The sequence below is a fragment of the Pinus tabuliformis genome, chromosome 8, assembly GCF_031772625.1.
Source record: "Pinus tabuliformis cultivar Carrire ecotype Pingquan chromosome 8, CPIR1, whole genome shotgun sequence".
Classification (NCBI taxonomy): Eukaryota; Viridiplantae; Streptophyta; class Pinopsida; order Pinales; family Pinaceae; genus Pinus; species Pinus tabuliformis.
In genome coordinates this window covers 1,658,128,502-1,658,140,867 of record NC_142294.1, presented here as the reverse complement: position 1 = coordinate 1,658,140,867, position 12,366 = coordinate 1,658,128,502, and the positions used below count along the sequence as shown (strand labels likewise).

At 39.4% G+C, this 12,366-nt stretch overlaps 1 protein-coding gene and 2 pseudogenes across 1 annotated transcript; 1 reads left to right on the top strand and 2 right to left on the bottom strand.

Moving 5' to 3' along the window:
• Positions 1–6,511: 6,511 nt before the first annotated feature.
• LOC149242551 (abietadienol/abietadienal oxidase-like) lies at positions 6,512–7,214 on the top strand. The gene is made up of 2 exons (XM_089370877.1): positions 6,512–6,664; positions 6,996–7,214. The coding sequence occupies exons 1-2, from the start codon at positions 6,512–6,514 to the stop codon at positions 7,212–7,214; spliced, it is 372 nt and encodes a 123-aa protein (XP_089227003.1).
• Positions 7,215–9,218: 2,004 nt separating this feature from the next.
• Positions 9,219–9,812, bottom strand: LOC149242550 (protein DMR6-LIKE OXYGENASE 1 pseudogene; annotated as a pseudogene).
• Positions 9,813–9,917: 105 nt separating this feature from the next.
• Positions 9,918–10,577, bottom strand: LOC149242549 (protein DMR6-LIKE OXYGENASE 1 pseudogene; annotated as a pseudogene).
• Between the last annotated feature and the right edge of the window lie 1,789 nt (positions 10,578–12,366).

The window sequence follows — 12,366 nt, the reverse complement described above, 5'->3', positions numbered from 1 at the left end:
ATGAGAAATCTGACGGGCTTCGATAAAGGAACCAGTCGACCTTTAGGGATCCTCCCCAATGTGCCTATCACATTGAAAGGGAAGACCGTTCAAATGAACGTGATGGTCGTTCAAGGACCCTTGGATTATAACCTACTCCTTGGACGAGACTATATATATTGCATGGGAGCCATCGTCTCCTCACTCTTTAGAGTAATGTGTTTTCCGCACGAAGGAAGAGTGGTCAAGCTCGTGGACCAGCTTTCATTTCCCGGATCATGCATCGCAAATAGTCACACACCATCCCTAAATGGTCTCTTCACGCAAGAAATGTCTCAACCCACGGTCCGTCCTCCCGATGAGCGCGAGTGATTCGGAAGGATATGACTGGAACCCAGGGGGCATGCGTCCTGGTCTGCTCGGCAGGAAAACTTTGGGTATAGGGTAGGTTTCCGCGGGAAAATATGACTAGTCCGTACCCCGTCCGTGATTGGAAGAGGGGTTGTTCTGGAATAAGATTCTCTTGTCAAAGTTACGTGAGTTGGCGGGCATCGTCACTCACCTTTGTTGATTTCGAGCAACATCGCCGAAGAAGTGTTTTGTTTACACTGTAAATAGAACAATCTTTGGGTAACCTGTAAGAGGTAGGCCTCTCTCGGTAAAACAAATGTTTTAACAGAAGTGAAGTAGGGGTAACCTTGAAATCGTACTTTATACCTAGGGGCATGCAAACCTTTTGGAGTGCAAGCAAAGAGCGGTTATTTATCCGTTTTTTTTGGGTTAGTCGTTTCCTAACTTGCATAAAGAAAGGAGTCGGAGCAAAGCTTTGTAAGGTGTAAGCTCCATAAAATATGGAATCTTAAATGAGACATTCTTATCATATGACTGGAATCGAGCAGTTTTAGCACATAATTCATGCTCGTTAAAAAATAAACATAAGATCGAGCAGTTTTAGCACATAGTTCATGCTCGTTAAAAAATAAACATAAGATCGAGCAAGTGTTTCAACCCACATTTAAGCTCATTAAAAAATGAACTACCCTCCGGTAAATAACCACCGTGAATGTAACATTATCAGCCATTAAAGCCTTGGTCGTGTCTACACCGTCACCTCCACTTTTGCATTGGCCGATCATTCACCTCCATTTGATTGTTTACCCATTTTGAGGAACAGCTGCGAAGAGTGATTTCACTAGCCATCCTTGTGACACTACCGTGATTGAAAATTCCAAACATTACCTGGAATCAGCTGCTAACCCGTTTCATCACTCGTTCCTCAAAAGACGAGTCTTCTTTAAGCTCTTTTCATCTGACTCGTAAAATATGAAAAGATTGCCGAGTTTTGGCCTTCCAGCTCGTTAAAGCTACAGGAAGTGTTATCCCTCCTCTAGATTTTAATCTTTTTGGACCTGAGGGATTATTGCACAAAAAGATCGAGCGCTTGTTTTGTTCGGCTCGTTAAAACTATCGAAAACTCATCCCTTCTGTATTGTTTTATACTTTTTCGGACTTAAGGGATTAGATGACGAAAAAGGAACTTTGGAGTTATCTTTACGTACCTTTTTAGACTCTCTAAAAATGAAAAGGGACCGAGTTATCTTTGTCGTTAAACTCGTTAAAAAACATTAATAGTGACAAACTTGTCTTTAGACGAGAACGAGTTTCACTATCGCTAGGCTCGTTAAAACATAGCGATGGGTTTGCCCGAAGGGAAAATTATAGAACAAGCATATGTTATCCTCCTCAAGCTTGACAAAAATAAAGAGGTACTGGTCAGAAATGACTGGGGAAAAATTGGGAAGAAACTCAAAGAACTTTTATTGGTAGCAAGTCGCTCTTGAACATGACATTTCCACTCCGTGCCTGAGTCGGGTTGGGTTGTTTCATTCACCGGTCACATCACCATGGTCTCGCCATACCATCCATCTTTGGGGTAAATGCTACCAATCCATCACACAAGTGTCGCCGATATGTTCAAGAGAAGTCATCCAGAGAAGTCAACCGTGTCCCATCCACTACCATACATTATCCTTCATCCTTTCATGACCGCCACCCTGAACCATATATCATCAGATTGTTTTCACCTCCATCAAAATCATTTGCTCCGTTCCGTGTCACTAATGTGGGATACATTAAGGCCCTCCTTTGACGGATCGCTTCTTGTCGACATCAGCTCATTATCCAAGAAGTTGATCTAGGAACACACCCTTCAGTACTTTGAAGCTTGCATGCCTCAATGGCAAGTTTCTCACTTCCGGCGACAGGTATACATCAATGAACTTCAACCGAAATATTTTGCGTGGTGTTCAACGCCAAGTCCTTTATTCACACGACGTGAATTGTACTGCAGTACCTTGAGGGTCATTATCATTATCGGTGATTCCTCTCGCGCTTGTTAACAATTTACATCATTGACTGGTAATCAAGCGATGTCTTTCCATGTTCGACTTCAGAACATTTCTCACATGGATCAACTTGTACTTAGAGTGAAGATCAGATGAGATTGAAGACCCCGGATCTAGTATCATCCATCCGGGCTGCGATATATATTCAGGAAAAATAAAGACATTGACATGTACAGCATTGCATTAGATAATCATCCTACCAAAAGGATGATGATTTCATCAAAATCATCAGTCTACCATCAGACGATTGTCTGTTCTATGTACAGAAAAATGAATTTATAAAGCTGAGCATGGGAATGCCCACCTCAGCTAGATCATGAAAGCAGTATGAAAAATAACGTATTGTATTGTATCTTATTACAGGTCTCCTCCCAGCATTGGAAGAACTTCGGATCCTCCTAATAAAGCATTTCACCCGATAAACGGCCTCATACTTTAGGGGGCAACTGTTATAGACATTTTTGTGCCTTACAGCATTGAGCATGAAATGTCCATAATCCAAGGGATCCAAAGTCCCTAAAAGAGTTGTTCCTACCCCTAAAGGAACAAGGTCAACCAATGACAGCTTCTCCCAGAAGTTCTCCACCAAAAACCACTCAGAAACAGTCAATTCAGGATCAATTCAGAGGCTCCACTAGCTGCCTGCGCTGAAATGCAGAGGCTACACTGGCTAGGTGCATTGCAACGCAGGTGGAAGCACTACCAGGGTGCGCTGAGCGGGAAATGACAAATGGCAAGTTCATTCAACGAGGTGGAAAGACCCTGGAAGCTTCCAGAATCTTCCTCAATGACACTTGCTTCAATGAATTCGACCAAGTGATGAGTAAGAGGTTCTCAACCTCCAAGTGGAAGCAAGAACTGATAGAGAGAAGCCACAAGTCAAAACATAAGCTGACTCATCCTCTCTGCTTACATCTATATATGGATCTCTCACCCAGAGGTTCAAGGGGGCAGGAATTTTGTACTTTGTAGAGAATTGCTGTTGGTTTGAGATTGAGATTAGTACATTGGGTGATTTATGCTTTGTTGGAGGAGAGGAAGGGATTCCTTTGCTGGGAGGTAGATGTTGGATCGGGACTCACTTGGTTGTATCTCCTCTTGAACCTTGTTATCATATCAATAAAGCTATTTGAGTTTCTCCTATATGCTTGTATTTCAATGATGTTTTGTTATATTTGCATATTTAGTTTACATCTGATCCTAAACTAGTTATGAATGTGAATCTATGTCTTTTGTATACTTTTCCTCTCTTGTGATCTTGCAGGAACTGGGTGAAGCTGGACCAGTGAAAGAGCAGGCAGTGGGAAGCGAACAAAAGAGAGAGTGATTGGATCGACAAACTAGCAGAAGACACCGGTTAGTTACATACTTCTTTCTCTATTTACATCTCATAAAGAAGAATACTCAGATAGTTTTCCTTGTTTGTTGCTAAGGCACTATCACACCTTAGAGTGGGATAGGAGCATTCCGAATTGGATACTTTTCCCAACAACAGTTTCCAGTCTATGTACTAACTCTGGGGTCCAAACAATAGGACCGTCAAGTCTCCACCTTCCTTGGCTATCTGCTAACTTCGTGATCCACTCATATAGCTGAAATAAAAGAACAGAAAAAGATCTCGTGTATTTCTGTATATAGGTACCTGTCCAACCACTATTCCTTTGTCAGTCGTGGATTTGTGTTCTCCTACGCCACGAATTCGTGGATATTCCTATCCAACCAGTCTCTGATGTCTTTCTTAGTTGGATTCCAGTGATACGACATCACACATCTCTTATGTAGATTTCGATACCGGCAATGGAACCATTTGTTGGCTTGGTGGGGCCTGACCGAGGTCCAACGTTAGTTAGCCAAACAAATCCCTACACTACTGGCCCTTTTAGTATCAGCTCACGAAGCACAGACTGAAGTCTCACTCGAAGTAATATGGGGGGATACTGGAACCAAGTTTCCACACCCTGAGATGGTCGTGATGTCAGTTTATTCCATCTATTCCTGCTTTCGCGTAGGTTGTTAGTTCTAGAGTTCTCTTTGTCTAGCCCTTTACTCTACCCTTCGGTACCTCCGCAAAGGGGTACGATTGGCCTTTGCGCAACCCTAACCTGCGATTCACGTACTTTCACACTGCTAGGGCAACGTATCGTACAAATTCCCAAACTAGCTTAATTTTCTTACTCATCTTATTAAACAATCACAGTTAGCGCTGCATAAACAGATATTCTTATTCGTGTTCAATTGTCCAACATAATTACATACATTCGTGCATCACATAGGCATTGTAAATGAAACTCATGCATAATATGACAGGATGCATTAACTGGAAACAAAGACACAAAATTTGTAGAATTCTTCTCTTTATTGATATCTTCAGATGATTACAGACTCTATCCACTCTGTGCACCCAGCTGCAGGGGTCCGCGCACTCAGTTGCGGACTTCTACCCTAGGCCTCTGCGCACTCAGCTGAAGAGCCTCTACCTATGCTATGACTCGAAGCTTAGACTTCTCTCCTTATCGCTCACGACTTCTTACTTCTACTAAACTTCTTATGACTACTTAGAGCTTACTTACTAGCTCTTTTTATACAATCCCATGGTCTGCGGACCATGGGTAGATCTTTAAAGCGAACTTTTCTTTACAAAATAAGGGTGCACAACCCTTTATGACTCATGACACCTTTGTGCTTTGCGACAACAAAATGTGCAGACTTTACAAATTTATTACAAAATTCGACCCAAAACATGGGCTTTTACCCCCAAAATGGTCCTTGGTGGATCCTGTTCCCAACAAAGACCGAATTGAACTGTTGTTGAACAAGCTTCTTAGAGGACATTTAGGTGCTAATTTGACTAGCATTGACTTTCTGGTTAGGGCTGCAGTTGACTATTGTTAACTGTTAATTTTGATAGGACTCTTTTGGGAAAGTAAATTTGATATTTGTACTCTCTCTCTCTGCGCTAAACTATTGAATAATAATAAGAAGATATGATCAAAGGGTTTTCCCCACATTGGGGTTTTTCCTTGGTATCTTCCAAATCTTATGTCACCTTGCCTTGGCTTGTCTTCTTCACATGTTTTTATGTCGTATCTACATTTATTGTCAATGTGTTTAAGTTAATGTGATTGTTATGGGAAATAATTGGAAATTGTCAACAGGCTGATATGAAACATTGATGTAAATTGAGATAAAGCATAAAACATACCATTGTTATCTAAACTTAACAAGTTTGGATAAATAATGTCTTCAATAGATAATTATAAACTTGACCTTATAAAATAACCTGTACTAACACTCTCGAAGCATGACAGGTCACACTAGCTTGACCTTATTAAGAACTACCTATGGCTAATGCTCCCAGAGCACGAGATGTCACATTAATTTCTTAAATAGTTGGCATGTTCTTTGTGGTTCTGCATATTTTCATATTTTCTGAAATTTGAAAGTGAATAAACAAATTGCATACCAAAACCCACTTCAACTCACACCACAAACATAGACACTAACACACTACAACTTAATAATCTTCACCATAAAAAAATTGCTACCAGCAACCTCCTTTTTTTTCTTAATACATTAATAATAACCACTAAAATTACAAAATTACATTCACCTAATTACGCCGTAAGGCGTTCCTCTTTGAAACGAACTCACCTAACTGCCACCGTGTACAGTTTTGCAACGTTCGATGAAATGTTAGACGATTAAAACAATATTGGGCGTTAGTTCACCACCGAATCCTCCTACTTAATCTTAAACCGACTCGGTATTCCTTTGCTTTTCAACTTCTTCTTCAACCGTCTGAGTTCTTTTTCTTCACCAATAAATTCAATCAAACCAGCTCCTTCGTTAGATCACCACCGACTTCAACAGGCGATTCAGCCGTGCTTGCAACCAGCTCCTCTGGCTTTTTAATTTCTTCGAGGTTTCTACTGTTTCTTCAACTGAAGGGGCTTTTTAATTTCTTCGAGGTTTCCACTGTTTTTTGAAGACTAACCATCTGATTTTGATTTTGAGATATTTCTGAAATCTGCAATAAACATATAGAATACTTTCAGTTTCTATTGTTCTTGAATTCCTAGTGCTTAGATAATACCATAGCTCATTCTGGATTTCACTTTTTTGGGCAGATGACATTTATCATGTTGATGAATCGGCTCATTGGTTTTGACTCGGAGACTGCAGAATCGAAGATACTCATGCAGAGGTTTGCAGATTTTATGTCAGGACTCTGCGCGCTGCCAATTAAGCTTCCTGGCACTACTTACACGAAGTGTTTGAAGGTCACACCCACAACCCAAACCAGTTCGAAAAGGAAGTTAAATAATGTACAAAATCTATAAATCATTTGAAAAATCAAAACTATATTTACAGTTCTGATTTCATTTATATCTAACATGTTCCTATTGAAATAAGAAATAGTATTTGAAAAATCAAACCTATATTTACAGTTCTGATTTCATTTATTTCTAACATGTTACTACTGAAATAAGAAATACAATTTAGTTGCAAGTAAATAAATATCTATTTGGCCATCACTATATTATGAATATCTAACAATATTTATAGTTATCTAAAAAATTTGCAGTTTTAATGCTTCAAGTAATATTGCAGGGCCGAGATCATGTGACCAAGACTCTAACAAATATTATTTCTGAGAGAAAAAGGCTGGGAAGAAGGTCTGTCAACACGGACTTCCTGGATAAAGTGCTGGAGTATCAAGCAGATCATGACGACGAGGAGTTTAGCGATCTTGTCATCGTCGATTTCCTCTTTGCACTTCTCTTGGCAGGATATGATACCACTTCCATCGCAATGACCATGGCTGTTTAGTATCTCACAGAGAATCCCAAAGCTCTTCAACAACTGAGGGTAAGTTCCAAATTTTGTTTCAGTCTCATCAGTCCTGTCTATTATTATTGCAAATATCATAATAGTGTGGATATAATTCAATGATAGATGTGCAGACCTAAGTTAATATGGACTGATAAAAAAATTTGAAGCATAATTTTCTAAAAGATAATTAAGATAAAGTTTGCATATTTTTTGACAAATTTATATTAATTTTACCGTTACAATTCATATACAAAAATTAATTTTGTAAACAAGAAAACTGTATGGATTACACGTCTGGATCAAAATAACCTTTTTAAACTGTATATTGTGCAAAGAGAACACAAAGCTATCCTTCTCGCTAAAAAACAGAAACAGGAAAAGATGTTAAACTGGGAGGACTACAAATCCATGGAATTTACACGAAGTGTAATGATCTTTAGATCCTGACCATTTCAGATTTATTTGAGGTTCACTGGCATATTAAAAAGTTCCTCCTAACCTTTGTGTGCGTTGAAACAGGTGATAAAAGAGACATTGCGCCTGTCAAACGTAGGACCCTTTTTGTTTCGAGAATGTGTACAGGACACAGAAATCAAAGGTAGAATAGTACAAAGTCAATTCAATTTTTTGAAGTTTGAAAAAAAAGTCGCTTTTTAAGTTTGAAAAGGGGCTTTTTAATTTCTTCGAGGTTTCCACTGTTTTTTGAAGAGGAGGTTCAGGTATGCTTGGACCTTGGTTAAGTGTGTGAAGCGGAGTCTAGGGCGATCAGATTCTACGAGATACCCTAGCCTTTTCGGGTTATCCTTCTCTTTTTTAAAATATTCAACAAGTGATTAATTCCTCATCAGGGTTTGTTTTGGTTTTCCCTTAATTCTCTATTTCTCTTTCTTACAAAATAATTTATAAGAATCTGAGACATACTCATCAGGGTCTGTTTTCGTTTGTATCTCTTACGGTTTATTTCAGAAGGCTTGTGTAGAACCTTGCCTTCAAAATTCAATATGTTTTAACTATTTCGCTACAGAAATAACAAAATTCAATATGTTTTAACTATTTCGCTATAGAAATAACAACTGGGACTACAGTAAGTGGTTTCTTGAGCAACATTATGGGGTTTATCCTGCTATAATATTTGCTTCTTGTGTTTGAGATTTATAAGGTCAGTTCATGGTATAATATTTGCTACTGTTGTCTAAAGATTTGAGGGCAAACTAATCTTTGCAATAACCATATAATTGTTTTTTTCATATGCAGCATATAGCACGAGCAGTTAGAGATCCAGCAACATAACCACTAGAATCAACGCAAGCATAACTTCTGTTAGATCGATAGCAGTTTCACGAAATAGTTTTGGTTTCTGATGTCACATAGACACTTTTTTTTGGTTCAACTATTCTGTAATGGTCCCCTGCATAAGGGGGTTGGGTTTTTATGTCAGGTCTCTGTATCATAGGGTTTGTTCTGCGACTGCCATACTTGTCATTAATGTTGTGTAATGGGTTTCTGCATGTTCTATTTCGAATCGATACTTCTGTAACATTGGGCTGGTTCTGTTGTTTGAGCACTAAATGCGTTCACATAAGGCACATGTCAAAGCATGTCAATGCTCTCGTACATGCAATTGGCCAATTAGTTACCTAACGGTAGATAGGTCGGTGCTGTTTTGTGTTCTAATTTAGGCTAGACCAATGGTTTTTTGATAGTTGAGAGTAGGTTTAAATGTGCAAAGATTGGAATTGAAAATAAAATTATGTTCAATATTTAAAACTATGTAATCATCTTTTATTCATCTAGAGGGCAGCGGGGTTATTGGATGGTCCAGTGATAGTGATAATGTTGATAATGGCTCCCTTAAATCAAATTCAACAACAAATTTCATTCACCGTTGTTCTCTGCATATTCAATTTTGAAATGGTCCAAAACTGTCTTATTCTTTAATTCCTAGCTCCAGAAAATTCTCATGAATTCTCCAAACTTATATCCTTTGTACCAAGTTGGATGCTATTCATCAACCAGGGACGCTGCAAGGGAAATGAAGGTATCCTCCGAGGGACCATAAAACGTAGGAATTGATATATGTGCAACAGATGCATTCGTTACTGCTCGATGTTCCACACTTCTGAATCTACCATTGCTCACAACCTGACAAATTATTAGCATTAATAATAACATTGTCAAATTCCCATTGCTCACAACCTGATAAATTATTAGCATTAGCATTAGCATTAACAATAACATTGTCAAATTTTCAGGAGGAAATAAAGTATTGGATCTGCTCTTGCTCTTGTTAAATACCTGTAGTTGATCTCCCATATTAACAACGAAAGCGTTGGGTATGGGTTCTACAGCAACCCACTTTCCATTTCTGAGTACTTGCAGACCACTGACCTCGCCTTGCATTAAAATAGTGATGCCACGTGCATCTGAATGGTGTGGTGTGCCAAGAGTAATATCCGGTTTCAGGCATGGAGGATAGTACATTATATCCATGAGTTGGGTGTGTTTTCCAAAGATTCTATCCAAGTAACTGGAATCAAGCCCTAGAGCTTCAGAAACGACAGCCAATAGCCTTAAAATCAGATCTCTCAGCTTCATAGCTTAGTTTCCTGTGATCTCTCTGTATAAAAGCATATGCAAGATAAGTACTTGCTGTTGTTGCAATATCGTTCCTCCAGAGTTTGGAATTCTTTTAGTTACCCTCTATTGAATCTGGCATGCTCGGTCTTCCACGGGCATTTCGAAGAATTCTTTGGAAATTTCCATCATGCTTTTCATGGTTCCTTTTGGTACGCCATGGTTCACTATCTGCACTCACTTAGATCAACCAGAAGATATGTGGCCATAAAAAAGAATAGTACATACCCTCAGATATGAAACTTGAACCAGTCACTAGATCTTATTAACACATCAGACTGAAATTAAAAATATAGATTAAATAATCCTACAACTTTGAAAGTAATAGCTTCAAAAACTTTAGGAATAGAAAACTGATAAGAAATATTCTAGAATATCCATGGCAAGATTAATTTGTAACATAGGGCCTTTTTGGTGTGCGTAGAGGAGAATCCAGAGATATTAAAAGAAAAGCACTGGCAAGAGAAGGGGGATTAAAGTATGATGTACCTGGAAAAATCCATCTTCCACGCATGCATGGCGGATTTCTTCAACTACCCTTGTTCTGTTGGGGCCATCCAGGTCTTGGAGATCCACCACCGGAATGCTCTCAGAGTAAGACACCTCAGACAGGTGGGGGCATTCACTGGGAGGCAGGATATATCTATATTGAACTTGAAGATGATTTATTCCATTGGACAACAGCTTTTCGACAGCATTCACATCCTGGGTCAGGACTTCTTCCATTGTAGACGGCATATTTCTTTCTCGAGTGCTGTAAAATTGGCAGTGGCACCTACCTATTGCTGTGAAAAACTAAGCTTCGACTCGCACACCAGAAATAGGATATCGGATGATGGGCAAAAGAAGAGTGAACATTTAAGTGTGTGCGTGTAGATCTCTGCAAATGAATTGAAAAGACATCCCCATGTTAAAGTTTTCAATATACACTATACAATTTTACTACTATTTTTTACTCTCTTTCTTTTAATTTTCATAATCGAAAGAGAGGATGAATTGCGTTTAATAAATAGCAAAAGAATTTAAAAGAAGAATTATAAATTCTGATTATGTCGTTCAAATTCACGGCAAGAGCCAATTGGCATCGTTTTCAATTTTTTGAATGTGCTACGCATGGCTATAGCGGTGCACAAGTTAGCCCTGTTAGGATATTCCGACACATAGGATATAGTTAAGTTCAACTTGGTCTAGTATAGAGTTAGGTTAGAGTTAGGTAAAGTGTGTTTCTTTACCGTTGTACATTTTGTAACTTACAATCCGACGGTCACGATATGTAGTGATCCGACGGTTCACTCTCACCTCGGTATTACCGACACTTGATCCGTGGCTTGACACCCGATTGGTCCATGAGTTCTATTTAAAGCGCATGGAGGGTCATTGTTCGGGTAATCCGTGCATGAGAGAAGCTTATGTAAATTTTCATTCTTTGATTAATAAATTGTCTGTACCCACGTTGGGACAGGCTGTGGACTGTTTCCCTCCTTGCACTCTGAGGGTTTTAACCACGTCAAAAATACTGGTGTATTGATTTGAGATCTGGTTGTGAGCGGTGTCCTTTTGGTATTCTTTCTAAGGAACTTACCCTGTAAATTCCTACATGGTATCAGAGCTATTTGAGGGCCGCGTCCGTTGGTGATCCAAATCTGAAGCCGGTAGAACTGCATGCGGCTGTCGTTTCCTAGATCTGCTGTTTCTGACTGCTTTCGGGCCGAGAGGACTGCTCTGTTGCATTCGGAGCATCTGTTTCAGTGAGGAACCCCTTTCGTTTCACGCGAAAAGGTTTCCGGTAGCCCTAGCTGCGTCATTTTTCAGATCGGGAGGTATACAGTGTTTTTTTTAGCAGTTTACTGTCATTTTCTCTCTGCTTATTTCGGTTTCGGTTTATTTAGCCTTTTTTTTTCCGGATCTATACCTTTCATTTCTGCGTATGCTCTTTGCCCTGCGACTCTGTGCGATCTGGGCAAATCAGAAACAGAAAGAAAGGATTTTTCTCATGCGTATGCTCTTTTCCCTGCACCTTAGTGTGATCTCGGAAAATCAGAAACATTGAGAAAAATATTTAGTTTTTCGGCTAAAAGCTAACTTTGAGGTTTTTTTTAAATTTCTAGTTTTTTGGCTAAAGCTAACTTCGAGCCGTAAGGTTCGTTTTTCTTTGGATATTCGTGTTGGGTTTTGTGTTTTGTGTTTTGTAGGGAAAAGAGTCTTCCCAAGGCAAGCACGCAAATCGAGGCCCCCCCCCCCCCCCCCCCCCCCCCCTCTCTCTCTCTCTCTCTCTCTCTCTCTCTCTCAAATATTTTGTATAGATCAATTGGTTCAAAGACCTTTTAAGAGAGTAGAGGTCTTGGGTTCAAGTCTCCATTTTGTGGGGGCGGATTTTTTCATTCCCGCACATTCGCACACTTTGCCGGCAACGTCAACAATTTTTTTTCAAAAAGCCATAACTTCTTCATCCGGAAGCCTTTTTCAGAGCCGTTTTTTTTAAAAACCGCCTATTTTTTCGAGATCTATCCATTGG

Bases quoted from the DNA above. Each gene is read 5' to 3' on its own strand.
- LOC149242551 (XM_089370877.1), top strand. From the start codon at position 6,512: ATGACATTTATCATGTTGATGAATCGGCTCATTGGTTTTGACTCGGAG. The intron at 6,665-6,995 runs GTCACACCCACA...GTAATATTGCAG, and splicing joins CTTACACGAAGTGTTTGAAG to GGCCGAGATCATGTGACCAA.